The 20,116-nt window shown below is 47.0% G+C and overlaps 1 protein-coding gene across 3 annotated transcripts in view; it reads right to left on the minus strand.

The window, feature by feature from the left end:
* The window catches only part of BCAR3 (BCAR3 adaptor protein, NSP family member), a 279,135-nt gene that overhangs the window by 136,101 nt on the left and 122,918 nt on the right, over window positions 1-20,116 (minus strand). For 2 of the 3 annotated variants that reach the window (XM_063625548.1, XM_063625546.1), the window contains exon 3: window positions 10,104-10,154. The exons of the other annotated variant lie outside the window; for it this stretch is intronic. Coding sequence is in view for 1 of the 2 variants with exons in the window: in XM_063625546.1 (XP_063481616.1) it covers window positions 10,104-10,154 (51 nt within the window). In the remaining variant the exon portion in view is untranslated. The remainder of the gene's footprint in view (window positions 1-10,103; window positions 10,155-20,116) is intronic. 3 annotated transcript variants of the gene reach the window in all.

Raw genomic sequence — 20,116 nt, forward strand, 5'->3', positions numbered from 1 at the left:
TTATCACACACACTTCCACAGTATAATGCAACCTGCAACTGCTTCTCTTTTTTTTTTTTTTTTTTTTGTCTTGAGACAGGGTCTTGCTTTGTTGCCCAGACTGGAGTGCAGTGGCAAAATCAAAGCTCATTGTAGCCTTGACCTCCCATGCTCAAGCAGCCTCAGCCTCCCGAGTAGTTGGAATTACAGGCATGAGCCACTGTGCCCAGCTCTGCATCTTTAGCTTAGTTTTCACATCCAAATGGTTTGCTAAATGTTGATTATGGGACAGATGGTTTAAAATTTGCACACTCCACAGCCAGCTCCCTCTTCTCTTGAATTGTCACATATTAGGATGGCATCTCCATCCAGCTATTGCCCAAGCTGGAACCCTGGGAACCACCCTGGGTCCCAGTCTCTCTCCATTTCCACCCACACACAAATAACACACAGCCAATCTCTCACCAAGGCCTGGGGACTTTATCCCTAAGGAATCCTCAAAGTCATGCCCTCCTCTCCTTACCCCACCACCACTCTGGCCCAGGGTCCCTTCCTCTCTCGCCTGGACTCTCCATTGCTTCCCAGCTGGTCCCCCTCCCTCCTGTCCTGCCCTTCTCCAGTCTGTCTTCCACGCAGGCCCCAGAGTGATGTTTCTGAAAGGCAGGCTTGATCCATCCCTCCACCACTTAAAGCCCTTCAAGAGCTTCTTGACGCCCCTAAGTGGAAATTCAAATTCCTCAGGATGCTTTCCCTGAATTCACCCTTTATTTGGTGCCTCCAAGCCATTGCTCCTACAGTTTCTTTCATTCTCTATCTAACCAACTCCCATCCCTTGCCCAGGCATCGTGTCCCCAGCAACTTCTTTTTTGGCTCTGGGTTGGCACTTCTCAAGCGTGTTCCTTGTTACTTTCCATTTACCAGATTATATGGTAAATCCAGCTATTAGCTGTGGAGAGAAAGTTTGAAGACTGTTTTAAGGTGTTACAGCCTCCTCCAGCCCTGATTGTTACCTCAGTGACTGGGAGCTGGCGTCTCCGTGCACCCACAAATGTTTCTGAAGCCAGCCCTCCTCTCCTCCCTCAGCCTCTCACAGTGAAGCAGCAGGACCACCCAGGTACAGCGCACCTCGAGCTCTGCCCCTCAAAGGGAGTGGCCTCTCCTGGCTATTGGCAAAGCTACCAGAAACTTGGCTTCAGACCATTCACATCTAAACAGGTGGTCTAGATATTATGGCAGGGATGTGGATGTGAGTTTAAAAGGGGGAGAGATGGAATCATAAAATGCTGTGTTTTCAGACTACCCTAAACCCTAAGGGCCAGGCCAGTTGTGAGGGGATAGTCCAGCTGGGAGGGAGGGCGTAGCCCACTTACCTGCCCGCCTCAGGCATCCTGAGATGCCAGAGCAGGCACCCAGGATGCTGTTTATAAGACAGCCTACATGCCCTGCTGGGAGGAAAGTGAAGAGGCCGAGACTGATGCCAGAGGCCCCAGGACTTGGGGATGCACTCTCTTGAACAGTCTTGGGGGCACTGCCCTCAGCCTTGGATAGGTGGGGGATTCTCACTACTATAGGAGATGAGGAGACCTTCACCTGGGCCTGGAGTGCTGAATGATGCCAGAGAGAATACTATACAATTGGACTCTGTGGCATCCTTCAAGTATCCTCTGACCCAGTCCTGGAATGGATCACAAGCCCCTTCAAAGAGAGGGCTAGGCTGGGCGTGGTGGCTCAAGCCTGTAATAATAGCACTTTGGGAGGCCAAAGCAGCAGATCACCTGAGGTCAGGAGTTTGACACCAGCCTGACCAACATGGAGAAACCCCGTCTCTACTAAAAATACAAAATTAGCCAGGCGTGGTGGCGCATGCCTGTAATCTCAGCTACTTGGGAGGCTAAGGCAGGAGAATCGCTTGAGCCTGGGAGGCGGAGGTTGCGGTGAGCCAAGATCGTGCCATTGCAATCTAGCCTAGGCAACAAGAGCAAAACTCTGTCTCAAAACAAAAACAAAAACAAAACAAAACAAAACAAAAACAGAAACAAAAACAAAGAGAGGGCTAGAAAAGCTGACAAATCCAGGCTACCTTCTGTGTCCTACTGAAAGCCAGCTCTGCTCACAGGAAGGGCTATGGCGGAGGCAGGAGCAGCAAGTTCAGAGGAGGCAGCAGCAGAAGCAGTATGGCCAGTCCTGACCACTGAAGCAGAGCATGGGAAGCAGGACAAGGCAGCTCAGGCAAGGGTGCAACTGCGGGCTGAAATCTAGCCTATGTACCTGTATCACAAGCTGTGTGTCCTGGCGCAGGACTGCATTTGCTGGGGAAAGGGGAGCCTATTTCTAATCTGCAAAAAGGTATCATTTTGGATTGTCACAACCTTGACAGATAAGACACTGGTAGCAGCCATGAGAAAGTTTAGGAGAACATAAGAGGAACCCAGGATCTGGCGATAGATGACAAGGGCTTTGGGATCCCCAAGGACCTTACTGGGTGGGGGCTTAGAATTTCAGCCCATTGAGATGCTTCCCAGGCCCGTGACTGTGCCCTACTCCTCCTTTAACCCCTTCAGGACAATGCCACTCCCTCCAAGCCTACCCCAACCATGAGGCCTCTGTGGCCAGAGGAAAGAAGGCAGTATATTCATGACTGTGGCCCTGGCCACCCAAACTCCAACAACCCATTCCTGAGTGGGGTGGAGGATACCTGATAAAGAGAGGTGTCCTTAGTCTGCCCTGTGACTGCCATGGTGCTCAGCCTTTAGCATCAACCTTGGCTGCTAAGCTAAGTCTGTGGCCAATCTGTCTGTGGCCTAATGTCAGGTGAAAGGGGGCTGTTGAGTTTTCTCCTTTTGTTTCATTCCTATTTATAGCTTCACCTTAACAGCATCCACTACTGACGACAGCCCACAGGTTCTAACCTGCCCAGGAACTTCTAGGAAGATTATAGCCTTGTTCTGAAAGATAACAGCACACAACACAAGGGAATCGTGCCTCCTGCTTTTTCGGCTTGGTACAGAAGGTGGACAGGCAAGTGGAGCACCCTCTTAGGCATAGACAGGGAGGGGATGCAGTGGAGGGGATCTAGCTTTTCTGAACCCCTGCTTTCTGCTGTACATATACGTTCATACTTAATTCTCCAACAACCCTGTAAAACAAGTATCATTATCTCCATTTTACAGATGAAGGAACTGAATCTCAGAGAGAAGAGATAACCCTGGTCGGCCAGTAAACTGTAGAGATCCAATTTGAATTCTCCCCTCTGTCTGGCTCTGACACATGGGGTTTTCTTAACTCACACTGTGTCACCTGCAGAGTGTTTCCCTTGTGGGGAGAGAAACCCTAAATAGTGAAAAAGAACAGGAAAAGTTTGAAGAGTTCTGCTTCAGTGCTTGAAGCCAGTCTCCCTACAGTCTTCTTCCTGTTCATGCTTCCAAGATGCTATCAGGGAGGCTGGGCGCTGGGGACATTTACACTCCTTGCCTCCCCACCCCAACCTCAAGGATTTCTATGGGGTGAAACCACTGCATTAAAGCTGTACCTTGTTGCATGGGGGCAGGGTGGATGGGCAGAAGAACTCATGAGCTGATCATATACCGGCCTCAGTGATTCTCTCCTCCTCCCGGCCCCATGTCTTGTTTTAAACTCCAGCAAGGAAGAATCTTCTTTCCCTCCAGCCAGCTTTTCAACCCACTGCTCAAACAAAGCATTTTCTCTCAGAGAATGATTGCCAAGACCCACAGTTTCGTTCATGTAGGAGGGGAGAGGGGCCATAAATAATAATAGCCAAGTTTACTGAGTGCTTATTATGTAATAGCCAAGCACGGTTCTAGAGACATTACATATAGACCCATTTCACACACACAGGTGCACACACACACACACACATACACACACAGTACAAATGAGGAAACAGACCCAGAGAGGTTGCCCGCCATTTGCTAGCTCTTATGAAGGGACTTGGACAGCCTGGCTCCCAGATGCTGCCCTGCCTCTCAAAGATCATCTCCCCTGGCTACCCCACCCCGCTTTACAGGTAAGGCAATGAGCCCAGGGAGGTGAGGGACTTGCCTGGCCAGTCAAGGGCAGAGCTAGTCAAGTAGTCAGATCTTCTGACTAAAAAACCCAAGGCTTTTTCCTCCACCCTGGGGGCTCAGCACACCCAAGACTCCAGGAGTATGCCAATTGCACTTCACCCAGGTCAAAGTTTAGATCCCCCCTAATGCTTTAAACTAGAAAGTTCTTTTTTTTTCTTTTGAGACAGGGTCTAGCTCTGTTGCCCACGTTGGAGTGCAGAGGTGTAATCTTGGCTCACTGCCGCCTCATCCTCCTGAGCTCAAGCCATCCTCCCACCTCAGCCTCCTGAGTAGCTGGGACCACAGGGGCACACCACTGCACCTAGCTAATTTTTATATTTTTTGTAGATAGTCTCAAACTCCCGAGCTCAAGAGATCTGCCTGCCTCAGCCTTTCAAAGTGCTAGGATTACAGGCATGAGCCACGGCGCCTGGCCTAGGAAATCCTTAAATGCCTATTTATTTGGACATGCCACTGGCAGACATCTGCACTGTCCCTGAGCATCCCGATGGGCTCACAGAATGCTAACTATAGCTTCCACTTATAGGTTAAACAGAGATTCTGCCCCTCTCCCCTCCTTGGCAGATGGATACAAACAGAAGCCAGGAGGAACAGCGGCACCTCACACATCCAGTAGCACTCTGGCAACGACTCTGAATACTCCCTGCAAGGCCGGCAAATATTTTGATAATCTTTCCCCTACAGGATTCTCCTGTGGAGAACAAATGGACATAGTCGGGAGCCGTCTTTCAGTGGAATTCCACAGGAAGAAACATTTCATCAGTGGAGAGGGTTTTGACTCAGGCCTTTCGGGGAGGGAAGCAGATTGCTCTGAGCTACTGCAGAGGGTAGGCTCTGCCCACAGGCGTCTGCCGTCCCCTCAGGACCTAGCGCAGGGCAGGGATGTGGGCGCCCTCAGCGGACCTCATCGGGTGGGAGGCAGATGGTGTGGTGTTAAAAGCACAGCCTTAGGGGGCAGCCAAACCTGGGTTTTGAGCAGTGGCTCTGCTGCTCGAAGCTGTGTAACCTTGGGCAAATTCCTTCACCTCTCTGCTCCTGTTTCCCCACTGTAAAATGGGGGTAATGAGAATATTTGCCTCTTGGACTGGCCCTTGAGAATTAGACCCAATGATGTCAAAGGAGCATGGAGCACAGGGCCTGCCACACGCAGGCACTGAATAACCACAGCAGTCATCGTGAGGTCCCCACTTGCCTTGAAAGGAGCTGTGTGGCTGTGTTCTCTGCTGTCACTGGTTCCCTTATTGAGCTTGCCTTAGGGGGCCCAAGACCTCCTTCCAACCCAAAACGTGCCTTCGAGAGGGGCAGAGACCGGCCACCCCACATGTCTTCCATTGGAATGGAAGTCGGGGTTCACCAGGCTGGGGGAGGGCATTGATGCCCTCATGTGCATCGGTCTGCTGGGCCGTGAGAAAAGCCCTAAAGATGCCTGGCACGGCACATCTCTTCACAATGACATATTATTATTTTGAAAAAGATGAAGCCGAATTAGCAAGCATTTATAAAAAGTGGAAACAAAATGAAGCCACTGGGACAAAAGAGACACTGCACAGACCAACCACCGTGTGTGATGAGGGGCCAGGCAGGCCCACAGGGGCCTGTTTTACGTGGTGGCCCTCTTTGAACCCACTCTGCCTGCTTCCCAGCCCTGCCCCTGGGCCTCTCTCCAAGGATGATTCTGTCTCCATTTCCGGTGTCTATAGGCCTTGTGGGACTGGGAGGACTGAACTGGGCCCAGCATTCTCCAGGTGACTCACCAGGCAGGCCATGCAGAAGAGCCATTTCCTGCATCCCTGAGTGGCCAGTCATCCTCCTGGTACCTGCCTTAAGAACATGTGAGACACCCTCAGGGGCAGGGTGGGACTGGGCTGTGCTCCAGGCATGGGCACCACATAGAGAAGGGCTGAGTGAGTGTCGTGGAAGAACCCAGGCCATCCAGGAGCCTGTGGCTTGGGGTGGGGTTGGGGGTGGACACACTGTTCCTGGTGCTTTCTCCACAAAAGAAACCTCACCTTCCTAAAGCTATCGATCCACCCACTGGCGCTGTGGCAATTAAATTCTCAAGGGGGAAAGTCTCAGGGCCAGCACGCCTACCCCTGCACACTTCATGCCCCCAAGCACAGCACGCCACTGCAGCAGGCCCCTTCCTGAAGCTGCGCCCCCGTGAACACGCCCTGTACCCATTCTGAGAATCGGGTCTGATGTTATGGGAAGAAAATATGTGCCTAGGCATAGAGGGCAGGGGCAAGTTAGGCAGGTCAGGAGGGAGAGTGTTGACAAGAACTCCAAGCACATGGACCACAGGGGAATCTTAAAAACAACCTTAGCCCAACTGTCTCCTGACTGTGCCCCCAACTTACCAGCTCAGGCCCAGGTCAGGGGAGGTCCAGGCCGACCTGGCACAGCAAGTTGAGCCTGGTTCCCAGACCCTGCAGCTGGCTTTGAGCAATGGAAGCGGCAGTGAGTCTGTGCTCATGGAGTTCCTGGGCTCAGGCCCAGGCGGGGGTGGGGATGGGGGTTGGGGGGATGTCCCCTGTCTTCGATTTGACTCTGCTGCTCCAGTCACAGAGCTCTCTCAGAGGCAGACATGAAGCCAAAGCACTTCATTAAGACTGGAGGTCAGATAACAGCCCCAGCCCTCTTTGGAAACCGCACACCGCCCAGTGGCATGGAACAGGCCGGGTCCCAGCCCTCCCAGGAGTGCCAGGCATTGTATTTCAGAACTGAGCTTCAGCTACTCCCACAGGAAGGAGACGACTTGCTCCCACTTTGTTTTTAATTTCCAGAATACTGCAATCCCCTTAGGAAAACTCATGTTTTCATGATAGAATGGCAGCTGCCCATGCATGTCAGAGGCTTCAGACCTGATCCTGATCCTGATCAAGCCTGCAACAGTGATCTCTGGGCAGCAGATGAACAGCCCAGGGACCAGCAAAGGGAGCCTGCCCTCTGTGGTCCAGGGCTGGCCACCGTGGCCTGTGCTAGGCAGAAGAGCTCACAGGTGTGTCCTGCTTTACTTAACTCGAAGACAGCTGCTCAGAAGTTGCCTGGAATTGGAATTGTGATCAGGCCAACCTCCTTAGGTTTCCAGAGGGACTGCTTATCATATATACTACCTGTGTGGTGAGGGGTCTCATTGGAAGACATAAAAAATGCACTCCCAACAGGAAAACAACTTTTAAAAATTATTGACATTTAACGATCAGCTCTGTGTGTGTATTAGGGATTTTTAAAAAGTGAAACACAGCCAGGCACAGTGGCTCACACCTGTAATCCCAGTACTTTGGGAGGCTGAAGCAGAAGGATGCTTGAAGCAGGAGTTCAAGACCAGCCTTGGAAACAAAGCAAGACTCTGTCTCTATTAAAAACATTAGCAGGTGTCGTGGTACACTCCTGTAGTCCTACCTACTCGGGAGGCTAAGGCCAGTGGTTGCTTGAGCCTAGGAGTTTGAGGCTTCAGCGAGCTATAATCGTGCCACTGCACTCCAGCCTGTGACAGAGCGAAACCCTATCTCTTAAAAAAAAAAAAAAAGAGAGATACCCCTGCAGGCTTTCAAATTATATACACATATAATGATAATATACTACATTTATATTATGTAATTTGGTTTACAGAGTGCTTTTATATGCCCATTCATTTATTTATCCAACAAATATTATTGAGCCCCACAAAGACCCAGATATTCTCCTAGGCACAGGGGGACACAACGGTGAGCAAGGTGCATAAGGCCCTCTGCCACTTCTGTTGACCTTACTGTCTGGTTGGGGGAGGCAGACAAATGACAAACAACAGACAAATGAATCAGCAAGACAAGTCCAGGGGGTGACAAGTGCACAAGTCAGGTAACGGCTACAGCCAGACTGTCTAATACAGGAGCCACATGTGGTTATTTACATTTAAGTCTAAATGAATTAAAATTAAGTGAAATTAAACATTCAGTTATTCACACTAGCCACATTTCAGGTGCTGAATAGCCAATGTGGCTAGTGGTTAGTGGTATATAGGACATTTCCATCATTACAGAAATTGCCATAGGGTGGCACAGGGCTAGCGAGAGACTCAGGGCTGATTTGGAATAGGTGGTCGGGGAAGGCCTCTTTGTGGAGGTGCCTTCATTTGGAATCTGAAAATGAGAAGAAACCAGCAGCTCACAGGCCTGAGTGGGAGTGGGTGTGGGCAGACAGTTTCACTCACTCTAGGGGAAAAGTCCACATGTAGACATAAGTTTGGCAAATTTGAGGAACAGAAAGAAGTCTGGTGTGACTGGAGTGTAATGAGCTGGGGGTGGGGAAAGTAGAGACAATGAGGTCAAAAGTAATAATAAAAACAGCTATGATGGCTGTTGGGTGCTCATTACATGCATCTATAAGGTGGGTACTGCTATTTTCGTCTTACAAATGAAAACACAGACACAGAGAAGTAGAGATACTTGGCCAAAGTCACACAGCTAGTGAGGGACACAGCTAGGATTCCAGCTGGTGCCGTAGCCATGGAGCACTTAGCTATTATACTACGCTGCACCGCATCTCCAGAGTCAGGGGTGCATTACGAATGCCCTATGAGGAGTGTGGACCCCATCGGGGTGTGAAAGGAAGTCCCTGGAAGTTTTTAGGCTGGAGTGTGACATGATCTATTGTACTTTTAAGTGATCCATCTGTTCATGGTGGGGAGAATAGATGGTAGAAGGCCAAGTCAGGGGACTGCCTCATTATTTGAGGTAATAACATTACTGTGGCTCCAACTAGGAGAGCAGCAATTCTTCTTCTTTTTAAAAGCCTATCAGACATTGCACTTTTATTTTTCATGGTTTACTTACCTTCAAGGACTATGGCAGGTTTTGTCTTTTTCCTAAGACAAAAGTACACACACATTCCTAAGAGTTAGTTGCTCCAAAACTCAATAGGTACATGCCAGCATGCATTTAGCTGCAGGAAAGCCAGTTTTTGCCAAGCCTTACCTAGTTCTGTTTAAAGCATCTTTTCTATACATTGTTATCAAGTTAGACCAATGATCTTCCTAGACTGGGTGGTCTGACTTGAGCTGGTTCTAGCTCCACCTGGGGTTGTTTCCATGTTTAGGAGAAGGGGATGGAGTCCTGACCCAGGTGGGAACCCAACTTGTGGGGTTTCTGCGTGCAAAAGAACTTCACGGGCTGGGTGGTATGTAAGCATCTCCATCTCGTGCATTTAGAGTGGCAGGTCTTAGGACTGCAGTAATAATCATGCCTCCCTGGACCAATTTACCCTGTGACACTGACTTTGAATGTAGGGTGTATGTGTTCCAGGCTCCCTTGTAAATGTGGAAATAAAGGAAAACTGAAGACCTCCCTGGGAGAGAGCAGGAATGTTATGTCATATAAACCCACTACCAGCCCTGCAAACAACTGCCAAGGTGCTTCAATAAAATATAACTTCCGACCACCTCCAGCCCTAACACTCCCCTGTCAAATGCCAATTGTTTGTTTAGAACTTCTCCTCCCACTAGGGTTAAGAGGATCAAGGTGGCTCAACCGCAGTTTCCCCTCCAGCCACTGCTCCCTTCGCAGGGTCTGTTTGGGATACAAGTCAAGGTCACAACTCTGTGGTGCTCCCAGCACCTGAAACCCTCCCCACCTTATGGCAGGTTATTCAGCCTCCCTGTGGCTGCCTTTCTTCACCACTGAAATGAGGATAATTATGGTAACCATCATTCTACCTCATAGCGCTGTTGTGAGAATTTAATGAGTTAGAATGAATTAAATGTCAGACAGAACAATTATGGTCAGCTATGATATCATACTGTCATTATTGGAAGGGAGAGGATAGCAAAGGAGGTGGCTGAAGCCAAAGCCCAATCTCAAGGCTGCGATGAATAAGGATCCTAGAGTCACCCAGAAACAACTACCCTGGAGCTTCTGCAGGTTAATAAGAGGATTCTCATACACTCTAGGTACTGCCCCAGAAGTCACTTTGTAGGCTGGATCAACACCACCCCACAGCTCCAGCTGCAGTTTCTGCCCTGCATTCTGGGGCAGAGCAGCAGGGGGCCAGGCCACTTCCTACCTTGCCTCTTCCTCCTTTCTCCAGGCCAGCTTGAGTCAGATGAAGCAGCTCCTGTAGTAGAATGCAAAGGAAAGACCTTCTCAGTTGGGTGTGAGGAAATTATAGTAGCTTCAGGGGAGGCAGAGCCACTTGGGTTCTGCCAGTGGGTGAGTAACCTGGACCTCAGCCTGGTTGGATCCAAGTCTACAGCCCCTCCTGGAGTCACCTTCTCTGGGCTGCAGAGCTCACACCGCCCATTCTGCCCAGATGTTTCTTTGCCTGTTGTCTCAGCAGGTTACAATTTAATTATAAATAACAGTGACTCACAGGACAGCAGTTCCCTTATTTGCCAGGGAAGTCTTATTAAGATTAAGTTATTCTCCCAGGAAAGAAAGGTCTTTACTTTTCAATAGAGGTAGAGGGAAGCAAGCAGAGGGCTGTGATTACAGCACAGACTTTGGAGCCAGATCGTCTGGGTTTGAATCTGGCTCCATCACTTACAAAGAGGTGTGCCCTGGGACAAGTTATTTAGCTTGTGACTCAGTTTCCTCATCTGCAAAATGGGTGGTAAATAGTACTTACCTCATGAAGTTATTATGAGAGTTAAATGAGTTAATATCTATTTGGAGCTTAGAACGCATGCCTGGCACATAGTAAGTGCTTATATAAATGTTTGATAAATAAAAGTCCAATAATGGAGAATTGCTTATATAAATCTGTATAATTCAATATTACATAGCCATTATAATTTCTATAGTAGCATGGGAATACATTCATGATCTATTACTAAAGTAAACAATATACAGTTTAATAGTATACAGTTTAGGCCGGGTGCAGTGGCTCACGCCTGTAATCCCAGTACTTTGGGATGCGGAGGGGGGTGGATCACGAGGTCAGGAGTTCGAGACCAGCCTGGCCAACATGGCGAAACCCCATCTCTACTAAAAATACAAAAATTAACCAGGCGTGGTGGCGGGCGCCTGTAATCCCAGCTACTCGGGAGGCTGAGGAAGGAAAATTGCTTGAACCCGGGAGGCAGAGTTTGCAGTGAGCTGAGAGCGTGCCTTTACACTACAGCCTAGGTGACAACAGCAAGACTCCATCTCAAAAAAAAAAAAAAGTATACAGTTTTAAACGAACTGTATAATATTATTGCTGAAAACAGAAAATAAGTCTATATGCATTTAAAAAAATACTAAAAGTATATACACCAAAGAGTGTTTCTCTGTTTTCCAAAATTTCTGTATTTTGAAGTACAGTAATTAAAGAAAACAGTGAAAACTATTCAGAAAGGGATCAAATGCAGTAGATATGCAAAATCCACATTAAATAATTATGCTTTAAAATAGTAATAATAGGCTGGGCATGGTGGCTCATGCCTGTAATCCCAGCACTTTGGGAGGCCAAGGTGGAAAGATCACTTGAGGTCAGGAGTTCAAGACCAGCCTGGCCAACATGGTGAAACCTTATCTCTAAAAATACAGAAATTAGCCAGGCGTGGTGGCACGTGCCTGTAATCCCAGCTATTCGGGAGGCTGAGGCAGGAGAATTGCTTAAACCCAGGAGGCAGAGGTTGCAGTGAGCCGAGATCGCACCACTGCACTCCAGTCTGGGCGACAGAGTGAGACTCAGTCTCAATAAATAAATAAATAATAATAATAGCTCTGACGGTCCCCAAGCCTGGATCATTCAGGGTGTTTTCTAGGCTGAAGCTGAACATTAGATCAAAAAGAAAACAACGTAATATTAAATGCTTATATGGATATGGTGTACTATCTTTCTTCTAGAAATAATCAAAAGCTAACTACACCAACACAGCCAGACTTCAATCCAACCTAAACAACAGATGACCCACATACACAAAATAAGCAACGAGGTAAATAGCAGTGTGTAAAAGCAATGGATCTGGCAGGTTTTGCAAGGTGGTAAGCCAAGGGGGCGGCTCAAAAGTTGCCAGCATAGACAAGAGGGGAGGGGTGCGGGAGGGTTCCGCTAGCCATTGAGTCAGAGGTTTCAATAAGGAAATGGAACTTCGCAGACTGCTACAATAAAGGAAGGAGATAACCATATCCTTTTACTGCGCACTTATATAGAACCTGAATAGAGAAAAGACTAGTTGAGAACTTCTGAACCATGACCTTCTGTAATGGGCCAACTGCTCTACTCTGACACCAGGCCACTTCTCATCCTGCTTCAGGGTCTCACAGAACAATTAAACCCCTAAGCACCTTGTCTCCAGCCTCTGGCAGATGGAACTGATGTTAAGCTAAACCCACAGGAGGTAGGATGAGTCCAAAAACCATCTTAACTTTGTTTCCAAGGGGCCTTTTTTGGTTTTGCTTGTTTTTCTATCTTTCACCCTCATCATGTCACATAGCTAATCCAACCAACAGTGTGGACCCTTTGCAAGTTGTCATAATCTTTTCCGTCCCCATATTTTTGTCCGTAAGTTCTCTCTCCAGTGTCCCATTACTCTCAGAAAACAAGAAGATATTTGGGAGAAAATAAACATATCAGTAGCAAATTCTAGAATTGTACTGGCTGAATAAAACTTTGGGCTCACAGAAACCGGTTTCAGTTCACTCTTCAATCTTTTCAAATGTCACCACCATAGAGTCCCCTATATAACTTACCCTATTCACCACCACATCATATCTACAAAAAAGACCATCTTAATAATCCCCCAAACACCTGAATTGGCTGGAGTTGCTTCTTTCTTTCCAAAGAACAATGGGGTCCTTGGGGCTCCTTTGCCCTACCAGGGCTGTGCCAAGGACACAGGCAGGAGGAGGTTGGCAGGCTGTTTTATTTTTTAGCAAGCACTGGCAGTACTTAGAGCATTCAGATGATTTCTGTTGATGCTCGTGGGGATCAGCTTCTAAGCTTCGGGCTTGCAAAAACAGGGCTCACAACTTTCATATCAGGAGAGTCGATTGCACATGTGAAGAGGCCAATTAAAAAAAAAAATCACAAGGAGAAGTGCTGCGATAAGCTAAGTAGGCTTTGTTCTGTTTGCAGAAGGGAGGGCCTGGGAGCCCCAATGAAGTCAGAGCTTTTCCCCTCCCAAGGGCATCTGTTTCCAGGCTGCAGAAGAGAGGAACGAGGGGGAGTCCACAGGCTGCAGGGCAGCAGAGCAGCATGCTCATGACTGCTCAGGCACATCTGATAACACCATGCCTTCCTGGAGGTGGGCACATTCTCCTCCTCTGACCCTGAGTTGGAGAGGTGACACTGATTTACAGCTGCATCCCTTCTTCTTCCTGTCCCTCCAAGCCAGCCTGCGGTCTGTTCAAAACACACTCAAGGGAAAGAGAGACCAATGAATCTGCCCAACTGGGAAGTGGTTTTGAGCAAGCACTGATGTTCTGACAACACGCTCTGTCTTCAAATTGGTCCCTTGCCCTTCAGTGAAGTGGGCCTTGATCTGTACAGGTGTTGACCAGGGGCTCCAGGACACAGAGCCTTCTCTCTTAGTATGAGTGACCCTGTATAAGGATGTCTTACTGGCATTAGATTAGGATTGACATTGGTGAATGCTCAGCAGGCAGTCCCCCTTGATTGTCCTTGGAACAGTTAGAAGGAGGGAGGGGAATATCTCCTAGACTAGAGATGGGAAGAGAAAAAGGAAGGCTGTTTAATGGAAAACTGTTGTAGTTTTTAAAAATTCTATTTACAATCTATGGGATTGTAGATTGGGAAAAAAAAGTCTTTATCTGATCAACTCAGCTGTCCTACATTAGGACTAGGGCTTTGCTCCTATAACATAATCATGGTGGAATGTATCTCCTTGATGAACCATCATGTAATTTTTTTCGTATCTTTATCTTAAATAGAGATACGAAATATATATTTTTAAAAGAAAAAATAGAAATTATCTTTCTATAATCAATTCATGAAATGAATGGGCCTGTTCTATGCTGTCTTTATTTTGCTTTTCTGCAAAGTTGTTTTGGGGAACATTTCATGTCTTTAGATTCTTCTTCACTAGAGAAAAAAGATTAGGCCAGTTGGACGAAATCCATGAGAGAATGAAATATGGGTTCAAGTGTCCTAGTCTTTGTAAAACAGTATAAACTCACTCCTGGTGGATAGGGGGTGGGAAGCTGGGAAGCTGGGAACCAAGAAAGGCTGACTAAGAGGTGGGCTCCCTCCCCGGACCTGTGCCCCTTGTTTCTGGCTTTGCCCCTGCTGGAGGGACCAGTCCTGACCAGCCAGGGAAGCACAGCTCTGCTGGGCCTGGCTGCCTGGCATGGCTGGAGCTGGAGAAGCCTTACCCATACCATGCTGGATGTTTGCTACGTCTCCCTTTGCCTCTTCCCTTGGAGACCTTGAAGGGCACCTTTGAGTAGGGAAAACTAAAAACCCAAAGTTACTAATTTGGAGGATTGGCAGGGAGAGACTTTATCTTAGCCAGGATATCTGGGTTTCCTTGGAGCCCCTAATGCTGGTCCCTCAATAATTTGGTTTCTTGTTGCTCCTAAAACAAACTTCTTAGGAAGACCCCCAGGCCACACCCGGCAGGTCTCGACCCCACCAACCTTTCGGCCTCATTCGCTCTCTGAACTCCTGCCGCATTGGTCTTCTTTCGGTTTCTTCTGGTTCTGTATTCCCTCCTACCTGAGGACCTTTGATCATGCCATTCCCTCTGTCTGGAACACTCCATCCCCTCCCCCTGCTTTAGCTAGCTAACTCTTTTTGTCAGTTATCTTTTCTGGCATGACAAATTACCCCCAAACCTAGTACCTTAAAACAAAAATTTGTTATCTCACATATTCTTTGGATCAGGAGTCTGGGAGCAGCTTAGCTTGATGGTTTTGGTTCAGGGTTTCTCAAGAGGTTACATTCAGGCTGTCAGCCTGGGGTTTGGTCATCTGGAGCTATAGGATCTCCTGCCACACTCACTTAGTGTGGACCTCAGTGCCTCTCAGGCTATGGGTGGAGACCTCAGTTCCATACCATATGACCACTCCATGGGTCATGGAGGGGTCACATGACCCCATGGGCTGACTGGGTGTTCTCAGGATGTGGAAGCTGGCTTCTCCCAGAATGAATGATAAGAAAGAGAGAGAGAAGGCACCCAAAGTAGAAGCTGCAGGCTTTTGTGAACTAATATCAGAAGCAACACATCATCCCTTCTGCCATGTGCCATTGTTACACAGACCACCCTTGATGCAGGGTGGGAGGAAACTACACATGGTGTGAATACCAGAATGGTGATCTCTGGGGCCATCGTGGGAGGCTGGCTTAATTACCACTTCCTTTCCCTTAAGATATACTTGTATGGTATGGGTCCAAATGGCCTCACTTATGTCGGTCAGGTGACTGACTATTGGCTGGGACGATGAAAGTGAAAGGACCATGTGTCTGTCATTATTCAGCCAGCTAGCCTGGGTGAGTCCACATGGCAGCTAGAGAGTTTCAAGAATAAGAATGGATAGGTAAGAGGCCTCTTAAGGCCAAGATTTGGAAGAGGTTCAATGTCACTTCTACCACATTCTATTGGCCAAGACAAGTCACAAGGCTAGCCTGGATTCAGTCGGTAGAGAATAGACTCAACTTTAATGGAAGAAGCTGCAAAGTCATAGTGCAAAGGGGTGTGGATATAGGAAAAGGGGAAAGTGCAACCATTTCTGTAAACACAGCACACCAGAGTATCCCCAGAGCCTAGCACAGTACCTGGGACACAGTAGAGACTCAATAAGTACAGTATTTCTTAGAGGGATGAGTTTGAACATTTTACCTTAGTTGTCCTCATCTTATTCTTAGCCTGTCTGCCTCACTGCTAAGGAAGCACCTAGAGACAAGAATCCTGTCTTATTCATGTTTGTGACCTGCACAACATGGACATTGCATAGACCTCTACTAGATGATGAAAAAAATGCAATGCCAACTCTTTTCAAACCCTCTCTGCACATCTCTATTGCTATTCCTTCCTCAAAGCTTAGGAGCTTCTACAGCTGATTTGCACAGGCTTTGCAATCCTGAGGACCAGGGCTGAGATCCTGAATTTCATTTCGTTTACTGACTGTGTGATCTTGGGCAAGTTCCTTCACTCTACTGAGCCCCAGTTTCTTCTCCTACAAACTGGAGGTGGCTACTGTTGTGGGGTGAAGTGCAACTGGATATGTGAAGTGCTGAACATGTAGCAGGCACTGAATAAATGTCATCCTCTTCCCTTTAATTCCCTGTATCAACTTGATCATTGTCTGGCCCCTCTGCCCCCAACCCTGGTTCACCCAGCCTGTCCCAGGAAAGCCACATCTGTCCCATGCTTCCCTTGGTCTCAAGAATGCAATCAATGGCATATACCTGAGTACAGCTAAGCTCCCATGAGTGGCACAACTCCTGCTGCCACACATGGGCAGGAACACTGGATCATATAGGATTGTGCCCCACCTGGCACAGCTCCCCTAATCCAGAGGATCTTCACCTTGTGCTCCTCAGGTTTCCAGAGCTCCAGCTGCCTCTGTTGCTCTGTCCTTCTGATTTGTACTCTCCAGCCATCATAAAGGTGCTCACTGTCTAGGTCCATGTAAACATCCTCTGGACATTTCTTCTTTCCAGGTCAGCTGTCTTCTCATTAGGTTCTCTCCTTTCTTTTTTTCTTACCCCTCCCTGCCTTACTATTTTTGACCTTTTTCCATATGCCAGGCAGCATGCTAAGCACCTTACGCTAATTGTCTTATTAATTTTCACATCAGCTCTGCAGCATAGGAACCATTATTACCACTATTACCCTTATGAAAAGATTGAGGCTCCGAGAGTTCACATAACCTCTTCATGGCTGCACACTTGGTTAGAATCAGGATTAAACCTGGGTTCTGGTCCCAAAGCTGTACTCTCTCCCTTCACACCCTTCACTTGTTGCCTAGTTTTGCATCCTGTGACAACTTCCTGCTAGAATGTTCCTTATCTCTACATGGCTGGTCTAGATGTTATCAGCCTTTTCTTCAAAATTACCACCTTCATCCTTAGCTTTCATCTTCCTTTTTCTCTAGGGCAATACAGTTCAGTAGAACTTTCTGTAGTGTTGAGAATGTTCTCTGCACTGTCCACTGTGGTTGCCAGTAGACATATGTGGCTTTTGTGCATTTGATATGTGGCTAGTATGACTGAGAAACTGCATGTTCAATTTTATTTAATTGTAATTAACTTAAACTTAAATAACCAGATACGGGTAGTGGCTTCTGTATTGGACAGCACACTCTAGGGTCTTATCTTAGTGCAGTTTGTTATTGGAGGGAGAATAAGTGGCAGGAGATAGTGAAAGGTAGATGGGGAGAAAGGCAGCTTGAGGAAGCCACACAACTCTTTGTTCATGAATATGGACCCAAGACTAAGCTTCTCAGAAGGACCAATTATTTAATGAGGTCCAGATTCCTGGTCCAAGATTCTTTCCTGGACCTCTGCCTTCCAATCACCAAATTCCTGGTGATGTCATCAAGCATGCCAGGCTCTAGGAACTCTGTTGAGGCTCTTCACAGAGGCAGCCTTCCTGAGCAACATGCAGAGTGAAATGTGCTCATTTCAGGGTAAGGCAAGTGTGAGAAGTCTTACTGAAGTAAGAGTTCCTTGCTGCTAAAATCAATATTTAGTAAAAATGACCTTTGGCCTGTAGCTGCAATTGCACAGGGCTTCCCCCTTCAAGATTTCTGGAAATGCAGATTAAAAAACCCATAACAATGGTTCCAAAAACTGAAATGCCATTTTTTTTTCTATTAAACCATGTAGCCTCCAGGACTTTCACACAAATCAATCTTAAAAGTGGTTACTTAGTGAATTTGACTGTAGTGAGCCTTCAAATGTTAATACATTTCTATTTGAAAATTATGCCCATTTCTGGAAGCAAAAATTCATTCTTTTACTTACTTATTCATTCATTCATCCATCCCTCCACAAACATTTTCTGAGTACATGGGAATTCTAAAATGCAGGTGGGGGAGAGGCATTTAAAAAATAAGAAAGACAATTTTTATAGATTCAACTTTTTTTTTTTTGAGATGGAGTCTCGCTCTGTCGCCCAGGCTGGAGTGCAGTGGTGCGATCTCAGCTCACTTCAAGCTCCACCTCCTGAGTTCATGCCATTCTCCTGCTTCAGCCTCCTGAGTAGGTGGGACTACAGGCACCCACAATCACATCTGGCTAATTTTTTGTATTTTTAGTAGAGACAGGGTTTCACCATGTTAGCCAGGATGGTCTCCATCTCCTGACCTTGTGATCCACCCGCCTCGGCTTCCCAAAGTGCTGGGATTACAGGCATGAGCCACCGCGCCCGGCCCCATCATACTTTTATTATGGAACTTAATACACTAAAATGTATTTCTTCCCATATCTCCTTCTGTCTCTAGGTTAGCAGTCCTGGAGGTCTAGGACACCATCTTATTGACTGCTGTGTTCTTGGCCCCTAGAACACTGCCTGGCACATAGTGGGAGTTTATTAAATATTCCCAGGGACACAAAACCACAGAAATGTGCTCCTAGGCTAGGTTCAGGGTCACCACAGCCCAGCAGTCTGACTCTAACATGGGAGTCCTTCAGAACATAAGCTTCAAAATCCCTGAGGAATCTGAAGCAACTTACCCTGAGATCAGCCTTCATGAATTCATCAAATCCCTCTTGGCTTTACTTGTATTTTCAGCCTCCAGTGTGAAGGGATAAAAATTCTTTTAACATACTAATCACAACTAAGACCACTTTTCTTTTTTTTTTTTTCAGATGTCCTAAAACTTCATATAGTTCGAAGGTTATCCTGTACCTACTTCTAGCAACATAATATTTGATGAAGATTTATAAATTAATTAAAAATCTAAAAAGATGATAATAGTCTCATCCGCAACTTTCGCAGTTTTGTAAGTTTCTGTCATATCCATTTTCAACTCCTGCCTTTACAGACCAGAAAGATTTCTCGGGAAAAGCATTTTTTGAAAATAAAAGTCTCCCATTCCATCTGTTTACTATCTCTGCGTACCCTCCTCTGGGTACCTTTCCTAAGGTTCAGTGACAAAACCTGTACAGAATATTCATTTATTATTTACTTGAACACTCATTCAACAATATTTATTGCATGCCTACCATGTGCCAGGCACTGCAATTTTGCATTAGGCAAAAATGGAATAAAATTACAAACCAGGAACACCTCCTTGTTCTTCCCCCCTGCTATTCTTCCTGGCTCAACTTCTAGAACAAACACTGATGTCTGGCAGTTCATCACCCCTTGTGTTTACCTACTTTCTTTTCTTGTTTCTTTTTTTGTTTTGAACTGTTGATTATCTTTTAGAAATGTTTTCTTAACTTTTCACAAAGTAAAATTGTCTTTTTTCCCTGGAAAGGTTGTAAGTTCCTAGGAAAGATGACGGAAACAAAGCATTGCCTTTGAGATTTTCACCTACCCCTTTGCAGTAGGCAGGACCATTTTAAAGGTGAGGAAATGGAGGTTCTGGAGAGATCAACTCAGCTGCCCAAGATCTCTCAGCTGATTGATGATGGGGCTGGGATTCTTACTGAACATGCCTGGTTCTAAGCTACCAGAACTGCCAAATCACCAGCCTGCCTCTTAGGGTACCACAGCTGGTGGCTCACACTTACTTGAGTACCCCAGAGAGCTGAGCTCAGAGCTGGCCCACAGCAGACACTCGAAACTATTTATGGACTTGACTTGATTTAAATAAATGCAGACGGTTTGGCTGACGCAAGCCAATTAACCTGACAGCACTTCTTCCCTCACGTTATAGACAGATGGTGGCTCTTCAGGAGAAATGTGAAGACCTGGAGTGTTGTGAATCCTTATCTCTTCCTCTCCCCAGCTAACCGAGATAAAAGCTGTAGGCTTGGCCTTGACGTTGCCCTTTTTCAATTTCTGTCAGAACAAGCCACAAACCTTAATGCATTTGAGTAGTGCTCAGCCAGCTTGCAATTATTTGTGGTGACAGGGAGCAAGGATGGCATCCACCAACCCTGCCAAGTTTTCTTTGGGCCACAAATGTCAGCATCTCTCTCCTGCCCTTCCAGCAGAGGTTTGCGGGCTGCAGGGTGTT

Source organism: Symphalangus syndactylus, chromosome 12 (genome assembly GCF_028878055.3).
Source record: "Symphalangus syndactylus isolate Jambi chromosome 12, NHGRI_mSymSyn1-v2.1_pri, whole genome shotgun sequence".
Taxonomy (NCBI): domain Eukaryota; kingdom Metazoa; phylum Chordata; class Mammalia; order Primates; family Hylobatidae; genus Symphalangus; species Symphalangus syndactylus.